This window comes from Oryx dammah, unplaced genomic scaffold (assembly GCF_014754425.2).
Source record: "Oryx dammah isolate SB20612 unplaced genomic scaffold, SCBI_Odam_1.1 HiC_scaffold_26, whole genome shotgun sequence".
Classification (NCBI taxonomy): domain Eukaryota; kingdom Metazoa; phylum Chordata; class Mammalia; order Artiodactyla; family Bovidae; genus Oryx; species Oryx dammah.
The window spans coordinates 23888836-23912560 of record NW_024070210.1 but is presented as its reverse complement, the minus strand read 5'-3'; the positions used below and the strand labels follow the sequence as shown (position 1 = coordinate 23912560).

At 39.1% G+C, this 23725-nt stretch overlaps 1 protein-coding gene across 5 annotated transcripts in view; it reads left to right on the top strand.

Moving 5' to 3' along the window:
* Positions 1–23725, top strand: part of GPHN (gephyrin) — a 547122-nt gene that overhangs the window by 484356 nt on the left and 39041 nt on the right. For all 5 annotated transcript variants that reach the window (XM_040226253.1, XM_040226252.1, XM_040226254.1 and 2 more), the window contains one exon: positions 12819–12940. In XM_040226253.1, the coding sequence (XP_040082187.1) occupies positions 12819–12940 (122 nt within the window). The remainder of the gene's footprint in view (positions 1–12818; positions 12941–23725) is intronic.

The window sequence follows — 23725 nt, the reverse complement described above, 5'->3', positions numbered from 1 at the left end:
ATTATCGGCATGCACTGGCAATTCTAAACAATGTCAGTGATAAAATATTCCTTTCCACTGAGGCAGTCACTCTTACAACCCCTCCTCTCTCAGCATGCTATCACACTGATGCCAGATAATATTCTGAGTACTGGAGACAACAGCAGCAAGCAAGACAGATAAAGCCCCTGCTCTTATAGAATTTATGTTCTGATGGGAGGAGGGGGATAGTCAATAAACAAACAGTGGTAAATTGTATGAATTTTTAAAGCAGGGTAAGATGATAAAGATTGCTAGTAAAAGAGGTATATGCCAGGTATATAATAATTGTATTCAATATAATCAATTATTCATTATATTCTATCGAATAATATAATTATATTCAATATAATCTATTGAAACTTATTCCATATCAACCCTTTTATTCTCTCCCTGATACAATAAAACTGGAAGCCTGAAAACACAATTTCTTAGGCTCTCTTTCTCTGTGGTCCAGGTATGTTTTGCCATTGAGATGCATTAACATGATATTAAAAGGTGGAAAAAGGCAGCAGCAGTAGAATCTCCTCAACTCAGTAGCATCTCTCTCCTCCAGCAGCCCCGGGGACATTGGTGACTTCTGGCAATTACTGATCTTTAGTGATATACTTTTCTTCTTTTGTTTCTCCAACTTGGCAACACACTTATAACCAATCCAAGCATTAATTCCTCTCTTTTCCTGCTCTCTCCATTGGAAAAAGCCAAAGGAGTTTTGATTTTCGTGTCTGGACCTGACTGGCAGACAGATAGAGTCCTCTGTTTTACAAAGGCTAATTAGGCCTCACTGATGAGGGAAATCAGAGTGGAAATGCGAAGACATTGCAGGTACATGCCGTGTGACTAGAGCTGTGTTCCAGGCAGAGGGGGTGACAAACACAAAGGCCCTGGAGTGTGGTGCATGCTTATCATGTTTGAGGAACAGCAGTGAAGGCATTGCTGAAGAATAGTGGGAAGGTAGCAAAGTGAAAGGAGATGAAGTTGGAGAGGTAACAGAAACAAGATCCTTTTATTCTAAATAGACAGTGTTGAGGAAGTGGAACATGAAATATCTTAAATTTGCAAATGCTTCCTCTGTCTTCTATATGAATGATTTGGCATATGGGAGGGAAAAGGTGAAAGACCGAGACGCCCGTTGAAAGGCTGTGGAAAGAGTACTCCAGCAAGAGATTTGGACTGGAATGGTAGTAGAGATGGTGAGAAGTAATCAGATCCAGAATATATTTTGAAGGTAAAATCAGCAAAAAAGATTTGCCAGAGAAGTCAAAGTAGAAGATAAGAGAAAGTTAAAAGTCAAGATGAACTCTAAGGTTTTGACCTGAGCTTTGATAACTGACCTAAGGAGAGTTATCATTTACCCTGATAAGAAAGATTAGGCAGCAGAAATCAAGGCTTCTTCTTTGGAAATGTTAAGTTTGAGATACTTATGAGAATTAAGAGTAGGCAATTAAACATATTAGTCTGGAGCTTAGGAGAAAGGTTAGAATTAAAGGTACATATTTGAAAGTTATCAGCATATATATATATATAGTATTTTAAAATAGTACATATATATAAATATAGTATTTAAAATCATGAGACTGCATAAGGTCACCTAGGAAATCAGTATAAATAGAAGATAGGAGGTGTAACTTTTACACTTAGGCAGCTGTCCCTTCTTCCTCTTTTCCCAACCTTTATATTTCCAAGTTTTATTTTCTAATTTTGACTCTTGATGACATCATCTCTCCATTCCATAAAATATATTGTTTCCCTTGAAACTGTAGATGGTAACTTACAGATCTTTAAACTGGATAGCAGTCTGCCAGCTGCCATTAGCTTCAAGAAATCAAGATTGTGTAATTGTTACCTAGTTACCGAAGTACTAGCAATAAGTATTCCTTCCAGAGATGGTGAGTTTTCATATAATTTCAGTCACCTTCAGCCATATTCCATAACTCATTCATTCATTTTTATTCATTCCCTCCCCCACCTCCTTCCCTGTCTCTCCCTCCCTCTCTGCAGCCCTCGCTCTCTTTTTCTCTCTCATGCACATACACACAGAACTAGGTGAATTATGTCCACTATTTATTTTATTCCATCTTTTATAAATCCCTTGGCCACTCTAATAACAGGTGTTTGTACAAACAAGTTTATAGTTTAGACACATAAGGTCTGTCTAAAATCTCCCTATACTGTTCTTTGGGGGCTGCCGCAAGCAGCTGTTGCTATAAAAGTAGAATCTTTAAAATCTTTGTCTCTACTAGTAAGAGAAAGAATAAGAAGTTGAGTGTCTACTGTGACCAGTACTGCTATATGCTTTATGATTAAAGCAACACTATGAGGTTAATATAACTATCCTTCATTTTATGTAAGACAAAATTGAAGCACAAAAACAAAGCAACTTACCCAACATCATATATTTCGTCTAAGTGATTGAGCCTGGTTTCACACCTAAGTCTTTTGCTGTAATGACCTTTTCCCACTATTCCACAATGCTTCCCAATTCCTTAAATTTCATTTCCCCAACTTTTTAATGGAAGTCTCTGAAACCTATCAGGTTAGATTTACTGACTCTGCGACCCCATGGACTGTAGCCCACCAAGCTCCTCTGTCCATGGGATTCTCCAGGCAAGAATACTGGAGTGGGTTGCCATTTCCTTCTCCACTATTTTTCTTCTAGCCACACTTTATTTCTTGTCCAGATTAAAGACCATGACTCACCACTTGGAAGTTGCCCTCTCTAACACTTCAGATAGCTTCACTCCTTCAATTTATTCCTTTGCTTACTATGGTGAAACCCAAAATGAATGACTCCTTTCTCCACTTTCTCCATTTTTGTTCTCAAGCAGAAAAACAGTACTGAATAAAATTCATAGAACTATGATTACCTGAACAACTACAAATTACTGGCATTTAGTGGCAACCTGGAACTTAAAGTTGTTCAGTAATTCTGATGTAACTGTCTTGTTGGTTTTCTAGCACATTCTTTCAGATCCAATATGATAGTTCATTCATACATTCTACCCCCTCTTCAAACCTCAGCAGCAGCCCTGCTTTCAACTCTTGGCAGATAATCTCACTACCTTTGTGGGGAAAGGTGAAGCTTAAAAATAAATATATCTGTGAAACTGAGCACTATGAGGGCTCCCTCTTCTTCCCGTCTCATTAACTCAAAAATTTCCCCATTCCTTTAGCTATATTCCTTTCTTTCAATCTAAAAAGAAGAGGTACTTCTCCTTCCTGAGAACAATACTTCTACTTTTAAGCCTGCTTTTTCTCACCTTCCTCAGAACTTTGATCGCTAAATTATTTCCTGTGTCTTCTGGGTTCTCTATTTTCTCTCTAGTGGCTCGTCCTCCTGCATCCAAATAGACAAAGATTACCACTATCACAAGAGAACCTATGTTTAAACACCGCTTTTCCTCACTGAGCTACTGCATAGTCACCTCCTATCCACTACTAGATTTGTTGACAGAGAGGTCAGCAATACTGCCTTTCCTTCCTTGCTCTCCACTCTCTACTCAGACTCCCAAATCTCATTCAGTTCAGTTCAGTTCAGTCGCTCAGTCACGTCCAGCTCTTTGCGACCCTAGGAATCGCAGCACGCCAGGCCTCCCTGTCCATCACCATCTCCCGGAGTTCACTCAGACTCACGTCCATTGAGTCAGTGATGCCATCCAGCCATCTCATCCTCTGTCGTCCCCTTCCCCCCGCTACCCCCAATCCCTCCCAGCATCAGAGTCTTTTCCAATGAGTCATCTCTTCGCATGAGGTGGCCAAAGTACTGGAGTTTCAGCTTTAGCATCAGTCCTTCCAAAGAATACCCAGGGCTGATCTCCTTTAGAATCCCATTAGTACAAAAACTGCTTTCCTGAGTACACTCATCACCTCCTAACCTCCAAAACCTGCTCTGATATTCAGCCTCCTTACCATGTATATATCATTTGACATCAGACACATTCCTCACCCACCACCTGGAAACTACTTCATTCCTAATGCTCTATGACAGTTCTCTCTTGATGCCCTGAGAACTACTCCTTTTTATCCTCATGATGCCTTTCTCTATTCCCTACTTGGTATATTCCCTTAAGATGCTGTTCTCTGCTGTGTCCTCCACTCTCTCCAGATTCTCCCTTAGACTTTTCCTCTCATGCCAAATATGTGCAGGCAACTTCTCATATCTAAAGCCCTAATTTTAACCTCTTTTGTAAATGCAAGCCTTCATTTACAACTTCCTTTGGATATTTCCACCTCATATTCCTTGGACAGCAAGGAGATCAAACTAGTCAATCCTCAAGGAAATCAACCCTGAATATTCTTTGGAAGAACTGATGCTGAAGCTGAAGCTCCAATACTCTGGCCACCTGATGTGAAGAGCCGACTCATTGGAAAAGACTCTGATACTGGGAAAGATTGGGAGCAGGAGGAGAAGAGGACAACAGAGGATGAGATGGCTGGATGGTGTCATCAACTCAATGGATGAGTTTGAGTAGACTCCAGGAAATAATGAAGGACAGGGAAGCCTGGCATGCTGCAGTCCATGGGGTTAGAAAGAGTCGGACATGACTTAGTGAGTGAACAACAATTTCATCTTCCACCATTGCCTAATCTCACTCATCACTTTTCCCTTCCTACTATAAAGAGTGGGATACTTCCTTCCTGACTTACTCCTCCTTTTTTTAATATGTTGTTGTTTAGTTATTTACTTAAATTTTTGTTGGGGTATAAGTTGCTTTACAAAGTGGTATTAGTTTCTGCTGTTTTTTAAAGGCATCATTCTTCCCTAAAATGTTTATTACCAAGTGACATTTTTTTCATTTTTAATTTACCATGTTAACTATTTTTAAATGTATTTTGTTGTTGTTCAGTCATTAAGTCATTGACTTTTGATAATTAATTTTTCCAAAAGAGGAAAGAAGAAAGAAATGATATGTATGGGAGCTGTTTGCAATGGATGTGGAAATAGTTACTGACATATAGAAGTCTAATATCTTCCCTGTGTTAAGATGAGAAAAGTCTTAGAGGCAGACAACTCCATTTCAGTACATTAAAAAGAGAGAAAGTAAATCATTATAACAGTCTTGGGCCCCTTGACAATTCCATCAAGACCATAGGGTTAAATCTCTGAAACAGAAACAAAGAAGGAGGTCTCTTAAAATAAGTGATTTCTCTTATAGACAAATAAGACAGAGAACTTCCTCCTGAGGGTTTAACAAAAGAGATTTCAAATGTTTTGGGTTTTTACTTAAATTTAATTTTGAAGCAATGCATAACAATAAAAATGATAATCATTGAATATTCAGAATAATATTCATCCTCTGTTCTAAAAGTACTTTCAAACTGTCCACTTAAAAAATAGTCACAATTGAGTTACCTTTTATTGGGTGAGAATTTTTAGGACTCAAGCCCAGGAGACAGTGTCTCAAGTAACCTTGAGAGAACTGCTCCAAGGAGGGGGGGTGAGTCAAGTTATATAGAAGTTTGCAACAAAGAGCAGGTACTCTGATCATCCAGAAAAACATCTACTTCTGCTTGATTGACTACACTAAAGCCTTTGACTGCGTGGATCACAACAAACTGGAAAATTCTTAAAAAGATTGGAATACCAGACCACCTTACCTGCCTCCCGATAAACCTGTATGCAGGTCAAGAAGGAACAGTTAGAACCAGACATAGAACAAAGGACTGGTTCAAAATTGGGAAAGGAGTATGTCCAGGCTGTATATTGTCTTCCTGTTTATTTAACTTAAATACAGAGTACATCATATGAAATGCCATGCTGGATGAATCCCAAACTGGAGTCAAGATTGCCAGGAGAAATATCAACAACCTCAGATACCACTCTAATGGAAGAAAGTGAAGAGGAACTAAAGAGCCTCTGGATGAGAGTGAAAGAGGAGAGTGAAAAAGCTGGCTTAAAACTCAGCATTCAAAAAAATGAAGATCATGGTATCCTGTCTCATCACCTCATGGCAAATAGATGGGGAAACAATGGAAACAGTGATAGTCTTTATTTTCTTGGGCTCCAAAATCACTGCAGAGAGTGATTATAGCAATGAAATTAAAAGATGCTCCTTGGAAGAAAAGTTATGACAAACCTAGACAGCATATTAGAAAGGAGATTCATCACTTTGCTGACAAAGGTCCATCTAGTCAAAGTTATGGTTTTTCCAGTAGTTGTGTACGGATGTGAGAGCTGAGCTATAAAGTAGGCTGAGTGTTGAAAAATTAATGTTTTCAAATTATGGTGCTGGAGAAGACTCTGGAGAGTCCCTTGGAGACTCAAAGAGCTCAAACTAGTCAATCCTAAAGGAAATCAACCCTGAATAGTGCTTTGGCCACCTGATACAAAAAGCTGACTCATTGGAAAACACTCTGATGTTGGGAAAGATTGGGGGCAGGAGAAGGGGGCAACAGAAGATGAGATGGTTGGATAGCATCACCAACTCAATGGACATGAGTTTGGGTACTCCGGGAGTTGGTGATGGACAGGGAAGCCTGGCATGCTGCAGTCCGTGGGTTCACAAAGAGTAGGACACAACTGAGCAACTGAACTGAATTGGAGCACAAAAACTTTCCATATATGGTTCTAGGTTCTTTGGCTGGTCTAATAATTAAATTGACAGATTACCGGAGAAATATTAATCTTGTACATATAGGAATCCCATAAAAATATGAGACTCAAAAGCAGTCATGCAATTGAGGTTTGTATGCCAATCTGAGCTGAGAAAGGAAAAGACCCTGGGACTTCAAAGCGGGAGAAGGGCAGTTCGCAGGAAGATGAGAAGAGCAGATGTTTTGTAATCAGTCATTCGCCCTGCCATACAGGTAGGTCTTTCGGGTGAAAAATTTTCTCCTGCTAATGGCTCTGTTTCTGGGCCAGGTCCCCTATCTAAGTTCTTAGGCAGTCAAGGAAATCATAAAAGTTTTTGTTGAGTCTGCTAGGGTTTGATTGCCTTCAGCTCAAAATAATCCACGTACCAAAGAGGTTCATTTGGAGGTGGCATATTCTGCTCCCCTTCTAAACAAAATAAATTTCAGCTAACTTTGAGAGCTCAACAAAAAAGGATCAGTGCGTGCTACGTCACTTCAGTCGTGTCTGACTTTGTGACCTCATGGAACTGTAGCCCTCCAGGCTCCTCTGTCCATGGGGTTCTCCAAGCAAGAATACTGTAGTGGGTTACCATTTCTTTCTCGTGGGGTCTTCCAGGCCCAGGGATTGAACCATGTCTCATGTCTCCGGCATGGGCAGGTGGGTTCTTTTCCACTAGCGCCACCTGGGAAGCCCTCTACTTGTAACTTCATCACTAAGTTATCTTGAACGTGCTGCTGCTCCTCTCTGGTATTCCTGCCATACCATCTATAAAATGAGTCTTCCAGGCTGGACAGGCTCCCAGCTCTAATGCAGTGTCACTAGTTTTAAACATCCCCACCCAAATCTTACAATGAAATCTTCCAACCACCTTTATTTTCTAGAAACCAGCATCTGTGAGAACTTTTCCATAGCTCAAAGTTTAACCATCTTCCTGTTTTTCCTGAGCTTTCTTGCTTTGTGAATGATCCTTTCAAGATCCCAAGAATAAAGCTGTCCCCAAAGCTTGAAGGAGATAAAAAGCAACAGCAGTATAAGAGAGTAAGCTCCAGGAGTTGGTGATGAACAGGGAAGCCTGGAGTGCTGCAGTCCATGGGGTTGCAGAGTCAGACACAACTGAGCAACTGAACTGACTTGACTGCCTGCCTGAGTACAAGAGGAGAAGAAATTTGTGGGCTTTCGCCTTCCTCTCCTTAGTTTAACTTCTGACCAATTTAAATATTTGTTATACTTTTCCTGGAAACTTGAAAAGTTGAATTTGGAATCCAGTCAACGAGAGAAAAAAGAATCAGAGCTTAATGTAAATGCTGGACTTACCGTCATAGATACCATCTTCCCCAAACACAGAGACTCAGAAGACCTCAGTGAGGTGCAATTTAACCAAAATGAGAATACTGGTGGCATGGGGTCTTGCCTAAGTGTGGTGGGGACTTCATGACTATCATGATCCTAGTACAGAGACCACCTGGGAAACCTGCTGCTCATACAAAGCTGGGTATATTAAATTTCTGAACAAGGGAGAGCATCACCTTGATAGAGTGCTGAGTTTTCCATATTTGCTGGCATATTGAGTGCAGCACTTTCACAGCATCATCTTTTAGGATTTGAAATAGCTCAGCTGGAATTCCATCACCTCCACTAGCTTTGTTCATAGTGATGCTTCCTAAGGCCCACTTGACTTCACATTCCGGGATGTTTGGCTCTAGGCGAGTGATCACACCATCGTGCTGGGTCATGAAGATCTTTTCTATACAGTTCTTCTGTGTATTCTTGCCACCTCTTTTTAATATCTTCTGTTTCTGTTAGGTCCATACCATTTCTGTCCTTTATTGAGCCCATCTTTGCATGAAATGTTCCCTTGGTATCTCTAATTTTCTTGAAGAGATCTCTAGTCGTTCCCATTCTATTGTTTTCCTCTATTTCTTTGCATTGATCACTGAGGAAGGCTTTCTTATCTCCTTGCTATTCTTTGGAACTCTGCATTCATATGGGTATATCTTTCCTATTCTCCTTTGCTTTTCACTTCTCCTCTGTTCACAGCTATTTGTAATGCCTCTTCAGACAGCCATTTTGCTTTTTTGCATTTCTGTTTTCTTGGGGATGGTCTTGATCCCTGTCTCCTATACAGTATCACGAACCTCCATCCATAGTTCATCGGCACTCTGTCTATCAGATCTAGTCCCTTAAATCTATTTCTCACTTCCACTGTATAATCATAAGGGATTTGATTTAGGTCACACCTGAATGGTCTAATGGTTTTCCCTACTTTCTTCAATTTAAGTCTGAATTTGGCAATAAGGAGTTCATGATCTGAGCCACAGTCAGCTCCTGGTCTTATTTTTGCTGACTGTATAGAGCTTCTCCATCTTCAGCTGCCAAGAATATAATCTATCTTATTTCAGTGTTGGCCATCTGGTGATGTCCATGTGTAGAGTCTTCTCTTGTGTTGTTGGAAGAGGGTGTTTACTATGACCAGTGGCTCTTGGCAAAACTCTATTAGCCTTTGCCCTGCTTCATTCTGTACTCCAAGGCCAAATTTGCCTGTTACTCCAGGTGTTTCTTGACTTCCTACTTTTGCATTCCAGTCCCCTGTAATGAAAAGGACATATTTTGGGGGTGTTAGTTCTAAAAGGTCTTGTAGATCTTCATAGAACCGTTCAGCTGCTTGAGTGTTGCTGGTTGGGGCATAGACTTGGATTACTGTGATATTGAATGGTTTGCCTTGGAAACAAACAGAGATTGTTCTGTCGTTTTTGAGATTGCATCCAAGTACTGCATTTTGGACTCTTTTGTTGACCATGATGGCTACTCCATTTCTTCTAAGGGATTCCTGCCCACAGTAGTAGATATAATGGACATCTGAGTTAAATTCACCCGTTCCAGTCCATTTTAGTTCGCTGATTCCTAGAATGTTGACATTCACTCTTGCCATCTCCTATTTGACCACTTCCAATTTGCCTTGATTCGTGGACATAACATTCCAGGTTCCTGTGCAGTACTGCTCTTTACAGCATCGGACCTTGCTTCTACCACCAGTCCCATCCACAACTGGCTGTTGTTTTTGTTTTGGCTCCATCCCTTCATTCTTTCTGGAGTTATTTCTCCACTGATCTCAGATAGCATATTGGGCACCCACTGACCTGGGGAGTTCATCTTTCAGTGTCCTATCTTTTTGCCTTTTCATACTGTTCATGGGGTTCTCAAGGCAAGAGTACTGAAGTGGTTTGCCATTCCCTTCTCCAGTGGACCACATTCTGTCAGACCTTTCCACCATGACCCGTCTGTCTTGGGTAGCTTAGTTTCATTGAGTTAGACAAGGCTGTGGTCCATGTGATCAGATTGGCTAGTTTTCTGTGATTGTGGTTTCAGTCTGTCTGCCCTCTGATGCCCTCTCTCAGCGCCTGTGGTCTTGCTTGGGTTTTCTCTTACCCTGGACGTGGGGTATCTCTTCACGGCTGCTCCAGCAAAGCGCGGCACTTCTGCCTACCTTGGACGTGGGGTATCTCCTCTCGGCATCTCCTGCACCACACCCTCAAAAGGATACTTAAAGGATTTTGAGGACTGGGATTGGTCATGGGTGGTTTTAAGGTAGTTTCTAAATGTGGTCTAGGCAGAGACTGATCACATTTTGTAAAGTAGGTGAGTTGCTGAAACAGCTTCATTTTTTCTTTGGAGTAAGAGTCCATATGGAGTTATCATTGTCTCTATTTGTCCATGATATTATAGGAATATATAGGTCTGAATAAGCTTGTGTTGTAACAATTTGACTTAAGATAGTTTGTGTTAAATATCATGGTTTGGTATAGTTTGCCTGTTTTGCAAGTTGATGTATCTATGTTATCTCTCAGAAAGAAAGTTTGTTGGCAAGATAGCCAATTATAAGGCTTTTGAAGAAATTCAGATATATTGAATACCTGAAATTCAGACGAATGGGGAGTTGATAAGAGAGTGAATGGAAACGTAGGGTCATTGAGGAATGGAGTAAGGATTAAGGATTGAAACCTTTGGGAAGATTGTAGACCACAAAGGGAAAAAAAATCAAAGGTTAAATGTTTGAAAGCTGGAAATACAATGGCACCATTGACAGTAACAGAAACAGGAAGTTGAAATTTGGCATTTGGTAGATAAGAAAGTAATAAGATATGAAGATAATGGGTTATCTTTTTTACTTTCTGTTGTAGTTTTTCTTTTGTATTTTAACTATAGTAAGTTTTAGGCATCATTCTAGAGATGACCAGAAGATGTTAGAAAATTAGATTTCATTTTAATGAGGAATATTGTGAATTTATTCTAGTGTATGCAACCTTATATTCTTTCATTCAATTCTGTGTATTTTCTTTGAAAAAAGAAATCCCACACCCTCATTTAACTAGCTAATATTTCATTATGTCAGTTTTACAGACAAACAGCCAGTGATCTCTAATTGTTCTATTATTTCTGGAACTTTGTGCAGCAAAATAACAAAGAGGAACATGAATGGCAAAGAAAATGCCCTATTAACAGGGAAATCTTATTCCTTAGTTGGTGGTCAGTACACTTTGTGAAAAATATCTTTTCTCTCCATTGGAACTTGTCTGATTAATGCAGTTAAAAAGCTGTAAGTCTTGGCCTTTGTAAAATTATAATAAGTTCAATAACTATGTGTTAATTAAGATCAGAAAATCAACCTATATTAGTACTTCAGTAGCTCTGCAATAGCTCTTTCCCAGCTCTGCCAGTGACAAAGGATACGAGTGGGTTGCAATGTCACATGCATATGATTAAGTTAGATTAGTACAGGATTTGAAGGGAAGTCTCCCAGGTGACAGTGAATAAGATGATCAAAGTTTTTCTCCAGATATTTTAAGGGGACAGTTGGTTGAAAAGCTACTACTTTTCCAACATAAAGCCAAAAGTCCAGCCACATGGTATCACTAATGAGTCAGAAGGAAAGACTGAAGGTTTGAGGTTACTGCTTGGCAGTACTGATATAGAAAGTCCTTGGTATTAACCATATTAACAGCCTAAGTGTCTGAAGTATGCAGGCTTGTCTTCAGTCTCCTAAGACAATATTCCAGGTTTTCTCACTTCAAAGATGTACTTTTTTTTCATTTTCTAATTTTCTGAAATCAAAGTACATCTTAAAATTGTATAAAGTTGCATGTTGAGTGTGTGTGCGTGTGTTAAGGACCTCCTCCTCTTCAGTATTTTATAATCTAATGTAAATCTATGTTCACATTGTCAACTGATTCCATCTATACTAGCATGTAGAAGTAACAATATTTAGGACAATTGGAACTAGGGGCTTTTTCAATATTATATATAATAAAGAAAGGACAGAGAATTGCATTTATTTTCTATTTGTCTATATTAACTGAGTGTTCATTATCTCAGTCCTAATAGCTGCCTTTCAAGATAGTTATTATTATTACTGTGTATTATAAATGGGAATATTATGGCATAACATATTTGGGCAACTTGAATTTGAACCTCATCTGAATAAGGTAGACTCTTGCTACTGTGCCACACTGCCTCATTAGGACATCCTAACATAAAAGAAACTTCTTATAATTTTCTTTTTTGACATATAATTGTAGATATTAAGTCTCTAAAGGGTGATTCAGTTCAAAGTCATGGAATTGTGAGTGTGTGTGTGAAGTTAAGTATTACTTGTGTAAGCTTGCTAATAGAGACAAAATATCTGGCTTCGTCTCCTTCAGATAAGTTTAACTTTTTCAGTATTACTGATCCTGCTTCAAAAAAGATATACAAAAGCTTGAAAGAGAAGAGAAAATATCAGTCTCTTCAGACTTGAGAATATCATGTCAGAGTCTCTACCTTAAGTATTCTCAGTGAAAGATTAGAAAATATTAGTGAAAGAGAAAATAGAAAGTTTGTTGTGTCTGTTTTTTTTTTTTTTTCAGTTTGACCCAGTAAACAGCCAGTGGGAAGGCCACTATCTCCAGAGCACTATTTTGTCAAATTATAACCAAAGCTGATGTGATATTTGGCCTACTGTTTAGTCACTTGAATTTCTGCATGTTTTTTAATTCTGGAGAAATGTTTTCTCATTCTCCTGGCTTTCACTATTTACCAAAGATCCTTTGAGCATATATCTTTCTCATGCCAGATAATGTTGTAGGTGCTAGATATGCTAAACTCTGTTTATTAGATCTTTTTTTTTTTTCCATTAACAATAGGCAGTATTATCCTAAGAAAATAATTTGTGGTGGTTTTTTTGGCTTTGTAGTTGCTAAATCCTGAAGATGACCTCTTACCTGGAAAGATTCGAGACAGCAATCGTTCAACCCTCTTAGCAACAATTCAGGAACATGGTTACCCCACAATCAACTTGGGAATTGTGGGAGACAAGTAAGTATTGGATTTTATTTTGAAGTTGTTGTGGTACAAATACAAATTTGGGGGATACTAACTAGGTGAGATTGTTGCTAAAGAGAAAGGGATTTAATACCATAATTTCCACTTATTTCATTCTTCAAAAGCCAAAGATTTGTGGAGGTGTCTATTTCCTTTAGTGGTAGACATTTTTCTGGAAAGCCTTGTACAACCAGAGAAATACGTTGCTCTGCCATGGGTGCTATTCCTATTCACACTTTTACTAGTTTCAAGAAAGATAAGGAAGATACAGGTGAGATGAGTAAGAGAGAAATGTCGAAATTAGCACTAACTGATGCTTTGAAGTTTAAGTACAATTATTTTCTAGGACTTTTGTATTGATTTTTGTATTCTTATATAACTTGAGTTTCTCCAGGCTTCACCCGCCTATAAGTACAAAGGGAGGAACATTGACTATAATTGACCATCTCCAAGAGCACATTACCCCCCTTTACTCAATTAACTCAGCTGTCTGCTAAATTCCCCACGTATTTCTCTAAATCTCCAACTGCATCTCACTTGTGATCAAGAACAAGTCTGCTCTTCCTGAGTAGCCCCTTCCATGCAACATGCCACCTTTCACCAGGCACTGTTTCCAGTTCACAAGAGGTGTGCCTGCCCTTAGTAACCCTCAAATATCAGCCTCCTAGAGGCAAAGGTAGGAAACAGATCTGAGTGACGGATACCCTGATGTATCTGTCACCCATAACTGCCTCTTTCTGTCTTATCATCACCTTGTCACTAAGAAAAGCTCATTATGCCTGACTCCTTCTTCTTTAACAATGAGTGCGTTCCCAAGGCTCAAATGTGCTTTTGAAGAGGCTCTGCCCTACCATTCCACAAGGTATGTTCAGACACCTATAAACCGGACACAGTGTAGTCCAGACCTAAGACACACCATCTTGCCAGTAACCTGAAAGGTAATAGTTTTTAATGTTAATCTCACCTTTTAAAGTTCTCTTCTAACCTCTTGGTTTTTTCTTTCTCTGAGAATACTAGAGTAGAGGCTGTTAGACATATCTTCAAACATTTTTTTTTAATTCACTATTTATAATTACCTGAAAGTTTAGTGCTAGAGAAATCCATAGGTAAGTAAACAACCAACTTATAACCCATGCTGGTAAAGTCAGTACTACAGGTCACCAGTATTAACTTGACTCAGACTCCCTAGCCCTGGGAAGGGAAAGAAAGAACCCACTGAAAAGACAAGGAGTGGGTTAAATTTGGACCTGACCAGTAACTTGTCTTTTTTTTTTTCAAGATTTTTAAGATAACACTTATTTCTTAAAAGTTAACGTGTATAATAGGAAACCAAAAAATGCAAAAAGCGAAGTCATTCATAATCACAGGCAGTTTACCATTTGATGTGTCATCCTAGGTTAATTTGTGCATTGCACAGCTAAGCATCCATTTTTATGGAAGTATGATCATACAGTTATGTATCATGCTGTTTCACACATCAGGAATGTTTACTGTTTCAAGGTCCCAAAGCTATAATACACTGCACCAACTCAATCTGGAAGGAAAAAAATATGCAATCCTGCCTTCTTGGTGACAAAAATTTCAGAAAAGACAAAAATGGCAACAGTCCTCTAGATAAAGATATTGGCAGACTTATGATTAAAATACTACATTCCTTAATGTTCAATTAAAAGTAAGACATAAAGCAACAGCATACACCAAGGATAATACTTCTAAGAGGATTCATCATTATTTGATGTAAACTATTAAAGAAATAAGTTTCCTTTGAATACTTAACAGTGCATTCTTATTGTACAATAAAGAGATGCACACACATGGATGGTTATCATCAAAATATAAATATGCGTACATCCCTTCCTTTATACTTCCTTCTGCCCCTCTGCTGCCAGCCTAAGTGAGCAAGTCCTAACATACATTGAGACAGTCATATAAACTTCAGGTATCTAAAAATTATCCTGATGCAGATACACCTTTAAAGATGACAAAAATTAATTTCTGAAAAGAAATAGGATGAATCCAGGAGTTCCAGCAGCACAGAGCAGGCCTGAAGTTCTAAGGAACAACTCACCAGATTTTGAGTTTGTTTCCCACCCGTTGCTGGCTCTGGCCCTGCCACCAAGTGTGTTCATGAGCTCTAAGAACTATCATTAGGTAAAAGGTGCTTTTTGTTTGTGTGTATCACTTTTACCTTATGCTGTCCTAGACTATAATTCTCTTCATTCTCTCCTCCTAATGTACTTTTGTATTAAAAAGGAAGTAACTTGATATATATACTACATGCTGCATTGTCTTTCTATGAAAGCCAAAACACCATTAAAAGGTTACTGTGTTGATAAGCTAATATTTGATTGTCTGGGGCTAATTGTTGACTTGCTATAGACATTTCCCAATAATTAATGTACCTTGAAAACAGCATATAAAGAACAACAAAACTATAAGCAAGATATAGGCAATTCTGAGAATATGCAGATCTTTAGTGTATTCTTTTCTTGGATTGTATACCTTACATAAAACTGAGAACAGTTTTTAAAGTACAATTGATGCAAATCCAAACTTCCTCAGTCTTAGAGTGCTATATTGAAAAATCCCAGAGTAAATGGTTTAAAATGCAGAGGTGGAATGTGGGAGGAAAGAATTTATAACTGTTCAGATGGAAATCTTTGCTGGGAATTTAGCAGAGGAAACAAGGTACATTTAATCTGTAGCCTGTTGATATTCTGTGAAGGTTGCCTCCCTCTTCATTCTTCTCTTTCCTCTATAAGACATTTGCTTATGAAACAAAGGTTGTTATTCCGAAGCCTTTGTGTGAAACTCTCCAGGGAAATAAGCAGGGTCTTGGGAGAAACTACCCTATGTTTAAAGCAGGGAGAGAAATAACTCAAAATGTCAGCAAGCACAGAACCGTTACTCAGCTAGGCAGATAAGAGTAGGGAGTAAGAGTACTATTCTTATTACTTTCAAAAGGTTTCAGTCCGGGTTTAAATTCTACATGATTAGATTTCTCAGCTCTTATTCTTATCACCTTTTATAACTTTAACAGTAAATGTTAAAATTGAAGAATAAGACTCTATAAAACATTTGTTGTTTGTGGTCTTTTTAATAATAGCCATTGTGACAAGTGTGAAGCAACATTTCACTGTGACTCTGATAGATTAGTGATATTGAGCATCTTCTCATGTGCCTATTGGCCACGTGTATGAAAAAGATGAATTTTTAAACGCAGAGATGTTAATTGAACTTTCCCAGCATTATACAAGTGAGTGGCAGAGGTGAAAATGCAATCTAAATTTCTTGAAATTAACTATCATTATGAAGAAAAGAGAATAAATATAAATATGTCAAAACAAGCATCATATAGGTTGGAATGGTCTGTGAGAGTTTTAAAAAGGTGCATTTTTAGCTAGAACAGAAAGAATGAATAGGATTTATGTAGTTAGGAAGAATGTGTTAACCAAGTAGGAAACAGAGAATGAACAAAAATGGAGAAGTAGAAATGAACAACTTAGGTCAGAACAGACTGTTTAAAATAGGAGGTTTAAGAAGAAGGATACATGTAAATTTGATAGAAATTTGAGGCCAAATTTTGAAAGGATTTGCAATCCAGGCAAAACTACCCAAGTTGCTTAAATGTACAGCTTTTTTAAAAGCAGAATTGACATAATAAATCATTATTTTGGAAAGATAATTTGACCAGGTGTTATCACTTGGACTAAAGTTGGAGACCTATTAGAAATAAGAACAACAGTTTATTTCTTGTTCAGTTCAGAAGTACTGATTGTGAATCTTTGCAAATCATCTAAAGAGCTTATTAAAAATGATGATTCTGATACAGCAAAACTGGAGTGGGCCAAGATTTAGCATTTCTAACAGGCTCCTAAGATATCAAGCCACTGGTCCATGGGTCACAGGAAGTAATGAGAATGTCGTATATTTAGTCATGTACCAGGGCTTCCTTGGTGGGTCCTGTAAAGAATCTGTTTGCTGTGCAGGGGCCCGCCTGCAGTGCAAGAGATGCGGGTTCCATCCCTGGGTTGGGAAGATCGCCTGGAGAAGGAAATGGCAACCCACTCCAGGATTCTTGCCTGGAGAATCCCATGGACGGAGGAGGAGCCTGCTGGGCTACAGTCCATGGAATTGTAAGAGTCAGATACAACTTAGTGAGTAAACCATCACCACCACTACAAAGCCTCATTGAAATGGTATGTGTCTATTCTATAAACACAAATAAAATGCTTGCAAAGCCCAGTTATTAGGTCTATCACAGTCTTACATCCCTCTCTAGCACTTCACCATTTCAGGTTCTTCATTCTCTATTAGTAGTTTATCCTTTCTTGGTTTTGGCAGCATCTCTTCCTGTGCTCATTTCCAAGTATAAGTGTCAACCATGGCTCACCCTTGACTATCTTTCCTTCTAATTCTTTATGCTGACTCCCAAATCTGATCTCTGTCTTGAGCTCTATGCCTAGATCTACCTGCTTGCTGGGTGTATTTTCTTTTTAAGTTCGATAGGCAGAGCAAACTCAACATGTCCAGACTAAATTCATTATCCCTCCTTTCCTCTCTCACTGCCCACCCCCACTGCCATCTTATTCCATGTCCTTGAGCTCTTTAACTTACATGCAGAGTACATCATGAGAAATGCTGGGCTGGATGAAGCACAAGCTGGAATCAGAATTGCTGGGAGAAATATCAATAACCTCAGATATGCAGATGACACCACTCCTGTGGCAGAAAGTGAAGAACTAAAGAGCTTCTTGAAGAAAGTGGAAGAGGAGAGTGAAAAGTTGGCTTAAAATTCAACATTCAGAAAACGAAGATCGTGGCATCTGGTCCCATCACTTCGTGGCAAATACATGGGGAAACAGTGGCAGACTTTATTTTGGGGGCTCCAAAGTCACTGCAGATGGTGACTGCAGCCATGAAACTAAAAGACGCTTGCTCCTTGGAAGAAAAGTTATGACCAACCTAGACAGCATATTAAAAAGCAGAGACATTACTTTGCCAACAAAGGTACAGTCAAGGCTATGATTTTTCCAGTAGTCATGTACATATGTGACCATTGGACTATAAAGATATCTGAGCACTGAAGAATTGATGCTTCTGAACTGTGATATTGGAGAAGACTCTTGAGAGTCCCTTGGACTGCAAGGAAATCCAACCAGTCCATCCTAAAGGAGATCAGCCCTGAATGTTCATTGGAAGGACTGATGCTGAAAGCTGAAACTCCAATACTTTGGCCGCCTAATGCTAAGAGCTGACTCATTTGAAAAGAACCTGATGCTGGGAAAGATTGAAGGCAGGAGGAGAAGGGGACGACAGAGGATGAGATGGTTGGATGGCATCACCGACTCAATGGACATGAGTTTGAGTAAACTCCAGGAGTTGGTGATGGACAGGGAAGCCTAGCATGCTCCAGTCCATAGGGTCGCAAAGAGTTGGACATGACTGAGCAACTGAACTGAACTAAACTGAGTTTTCTGGCTCAGCAACTGCCCACACCAGCCACCCAGTCTCCCAAGCCAGAAGAAACCTGAATGGAAAACTTCTAGCTCTCACTCACCCCTGCATTTAAATCCCTTACAGTTTCCCCCATCAGTATTTCTTATACATTCCTCTCTCTTCCTGTCTACCATCCTGGCTTAGTTTGGGGCTCCATTTACTTTTTGTTTAGACACATGAGACTAGCCTCTTAACTGGCCTCCCTGCTTCAAGTCTTGTTCTCTTCCAACTCACCATCTGTTCTGCTACGAATATGATCTTTCCATGGTACAAATTATGTACTTATGGCAGAATTGGGGTTTTATTATATATGGGTAAGCATACTCCCCAGTGACCCAGGCGTTAAGAATCTGCCTGCAATGCAGGAGCCATAGGAATACAGGTTCGATTCCTGGGTCAGGAAGATCCCCTGGAGAAGGACATGGCAACCCACTCCAGTATTCTTGCCTGGAGAATCCCATGGACAGAGGAGCCTGGTGGGCTACAGTCTATGAGGTCCCCAAGAGTTGGACACAACTGTAGTGACTTAGCAAGAGTACTCTAATAATTCAAGAAACTTTCATGAAGTGTTATGCTATATCAGACATTGTCTCAGTCTTTGGTACTACAGGGAGAAGGAATTGGCAACCCACTCCAGTATTCTTGCATGGAAAATTCCATGGCCAGAGGAGCCTGGCAGGCTACAGTCCATATGGTTGCAAAGAGTTAGACATGACTGAACAACTTTCACTTCACTTGGTACTATAGAGATGAATAAGATAGTTATTAGTAAGAACTACAAGGAAGATTTCAATTCTATTTCACTCCTCTCTTTCCTCTCCAGCTAATCCATATCCATTACCTCCAGCCTCCTCACTCCAAACTTGTCGGTCTTTACCTGGGAAGAGACACGAATCTTTACTTACTACCTAGTATGTATATATAACACTATAGTGCACTTTTTTCACTTATCTAGGCCTCATGGAACAACAGATCCAGATAAGTGTCTTTTATACTCATTTGTAGATAATATTGGGTTAGCCAAAAAGTTCTTCTGGGTTTTTTCACAGATGTTTTGGGAAAACCTATGAGACAAATGAAATTTTTGGCCAACCCAATACTACTGAAGCCCCAAAAAATTAAATAAGTTGTTCAGAGTCTTACCTTCTCCTATTATAATCTTTCCTTTTATCTTTCCTCCCACAACTACTGGAGCCACTTTTGCAACATTTATTACCTTTGGGTAATTTATTATACCAAGTTTATAGTGTCTTAGGAGTGGGAGAGAATGGAGAAGACAAAATAAAAAGTCCATCCCAGCCCTGTCTAACTCCAGGATCTTTCTCCTTTTCCTCTACCATACTATCCTCTTAATTAGGCTTAGCACCCACAATTTACTAATATTAAGGTTAATAAACTAAATATTCTATATCCATTTTAATAGATAAAACCTCTAAGTAAATAGTAATTGTCAGTATTTCAAAGGCCAGAGAGGAAAATTTAACTTTGAAATTAAGTACTGATTGTATATATGAGTGAATGAAAAGGACTTGAGCTGCAAAATCCTAGATCTTTAGATTTTATAGAAATGGACAGAAAAAAAGGCAGGAGGATTTATTTTTTATTTTCTGGACCCCTAAATAACTCTTATTTACTGTAAAATACACTCTTCCTTCCATACAAAGAAAAGTCCTTTCCTATTATAATCTCTTCTTTTATCTTTCCCCCCACAACTACTGGAACCACTTTTGCAGCATTTATTACCTTTGGGTAATTTGTTATACCAAGTTCAAAGTATCTTCAGGAGTGGGAGAGAATGGAGAGAAAAGGAGTATGGGAAAGAGAAAAGTGTGTGCGTGCAATGTGAATGTATAATAATTTCATATTCAGACCTGCATTAATTCAATTTACAAATGACCCAGATTCACAGATGGCCTATTCTAACCTTTCCCCTACTCACCATCTAAGTACCTCTGTCAGTACTTTAAGAGAAGGGAAAGAGAAATAGCTTTTAGAGAAGTGAAAGGAGGAAAGCCATGAATAGCAAAAAACTGTCAAGAGACAGTTAATCTCCTTATTCCCCCAATTCTCAAGATCCAGGCTATTTAGGGGACCCCAATGAGCGACTGAACTGAACTGAAACTGAACTTAAGTCATTGGCTCCATGTGTTTGTTCTGTTTACTTTGCAATACTTCCTGATAATCAAATATTTAGAGTTCCATTTGTGTTTTAAGTATTCTACCTGAGGATGAGTCGTTTACATATTAATATTTATTATTTCAAATCAGATATCCAACACGTGGGTAAGTCTGCTGTCCTGAAAAAACAGGAACTAACCACTTAAAACGAAGTTCTCTGACTTGGAGGAGCAAATTCTGAACAAGACCACATCAGAACCTTAGCACAGCAAGATATGTAGGCATGGCAAGAAGTACATTTTATTTATTTGGGTCCTCTCTCTTTTTTCTTGATTTGGCTAAAGGTTTACCCATTTTGTTTATATTTTTGAAGAAACAGCTCTTAGTTTCATCGATCTTTCCCAGTATTACTCTTCATCTTGTCTTTAATTCTGTGTCTGTATAGAGTTTATGTGTATGTGAATGTGTATAGGAAAAAACAAGAAATTGTACTTATTTTCAGCTTCCCTGGTGGCTCAGATGGTAAAGAATCTGCCTGCAATGCAGGAGACCCAGGTTCAGTCTCTGGGTCAGGAAGATCTCCTGAAGAAGGGAATGGTAACCCACTCTAGTTTTCTTGCCTGGAAAATTCCAAGGACAGAGGAGCCTGGCAGGGTACAGCCCAGGGGGTTGCGAAGAGTCAGATAAGAATAAGACTGAGCAATTAACACCCATACTCATTTTCACCTTTCATGTTCCTTCCATTTTTTTACTGAGTACATCATAAACATCTGTCCATATCATTACATAGTACTCCGCTATGTCATTTTAATACCTACATATTCAGTTCAGTTCAGTCTCTCAGTCGTGTCCGACTCTTTGCGACCCCATGGACAGCAGCATGCCAGGCCTCCCTGTCCATCACCAACTCCCGGAGTTTACTCAAACTCATGTCCATTGAGTCAGTGATGCCATCCAACCATCTCATCCTCTGTCATCCCCTTCTCCTCTTGCCTTCAGTCTTTCCCAGAGTCAGAGTCTTTTCAGATGAGTCAGTTCTTAGCAGTAGGTGGCCAAAGTATTGGAGTTTCAGCTTCAGCATCAGTCCTTCCAATGAACATTTAGGGCTGATTTCCTTTAGGATGGACTGGTTTGATCTCCTTGCAGTCCAAGGGACTCTCAAGAGTCTTCTCCAACACCACAGTTCAAAAGCATCAAATCTTTGGCTGTCAGCTTTCTTTATAGTCCAACTCTCACACCCATACATGACTACAGGAAAAACCATGGCCTTGACTAGATGGACCTTTGTTGACAAAGTAATATCTCTGCTTTTTAATATGCTGTCTAGGTTGGTCATAACTTTTCTTCCAAGGAGTAAGCGTCCTTTTATTTCATGGCTGCAGTCACCATCTGCAGTGATTTTGCAGGCCCCCAAATAAAGTCTGCCACTGTTTCCACTGTTTCCCCATCTGTTTGCCACAAAGCGATGGGGCCAGATGCCATGATCTTAGTTTTCTAAATTTTGAGCTTTAAGCCAACTTTTTCACTCTCCTCTTTCACTTTCATCAAGAGGCTCTTTAGTTCTTCTTCACTTTCTGCCATAAGGGTGGTGTCATCTGCGTGTCTGAGGTTATTGATATTTCTCCAGACAGTCTTCATTCCAGCTTGTGCTTCATCCCAGCCCAGCGTTTCTCATGATGTACTCTGCATATAAGTTAAATAAACAGAGTGACAGTATACAGCCTTGATGTACTCCTTTTCCTATTTGGAACCAGTCTGTGTCCAGTTCTAACTGTTGCTTCCTGACCTGCATACATATTATTCTATAGTAAAAAGTATAATTTGACTTGATGGATATGACCCCTTGTTGACAGACATTAGATTGTTTCCTAATCTTTCTCAATTGTGAGTAATTGGTGAAGATCTTTATAACTAAATCTTACCGTATACCCACAATTATTTGATAGCTTTTAAATTTCTATATTATTCATTTTATGACCATTTATTGAGCGACTGATGTATGCAGAGCTATAGTGAAAGCAGGGGTAAAATGATAAATAAAAGAGCTGCTGTCTTCAACTGCTTGGTGGTAGGCATGTGGAACAAATTGTTCATGGCTTTATCCTTAGCATTTAGAATATTGCCAGCACATGGTAGCTACTCAATAAATTCCAGGAAGTAATAGGAAAGGAAAGAGGGGAACACTGAATATAGCCTGCTGGGGATATCAAACAGATAGAAACTAGTGGGTGTTTACAGGACTGAATTACTCCTAGTGCCATCCTGTTTCTGCTTTGAATATGGAACAGTAGATGTCCTAATCTTCTTTTCCCCGTGACTGATTCAAAAACCTGTTAGCCTCCTTTTGTCCTCCTAGGCAGCATGAACTGTTGTTCCCTACTGTGGAGAAAGTCTTAGACAAATGAGGATGGTTGCATACCTACGTAAATACAGAGTACTGTGTGTGCCAGCCACGACAGTTGCAGCCCGACTTGGTTAAGATATTAGGCATTTGGCACATATGTGCTTCTCTATGTTTACATTTTCCTCTTTTCCCTCAGTGTCCTGATGTGGCCTAAACAGGGTAAGAAAAGGATTTGTTCCTGTTGAGCCAGAGTTGTTTTCTTTCCCATCACACTAATAAGCTCCTTAAAAGCCAGGACAAGATCTATCTTGGTAATCCTGTGTCTACAGCCATTAGTAGGAGTACCTCCTCCAGATTATACAACCCTGCCTTCTTTCCCTATACCACCCTCCTTTTCCATGGTACCGAGAAACTTCCAACTGTGCAACTGTCCAGAAGAATCTTCCAGGGTTCCCTCAAAGTGGGTGCCTTCGCCATGGGAGCAGATCAGAAAATATGGCTCTGACAACAAAACTAAATTAGTAACTGAGGCACATCGCAAAAAAAAAAAAAAAAAGAAAATGAAAAGCTTTGTACCTAGGATGATTCATTTTATATTTCTGAAGAATGTGGGCTGGGATGGGGAAGCAGAATTCCAAATAGATTTAGGAAGCTTCTAATGTTAAAAGTTGGAGAGTTATTCTACTGACTTTGGGTGAACTTACCATTTACCTCTTAAATATAACAAACAGTGATCATGGTTCAAATACACAAAATCCACTTGGGGAAATTTTTTTTTTAATGAAATTCAGCATTAATTGAATTATATCATTCCTAAA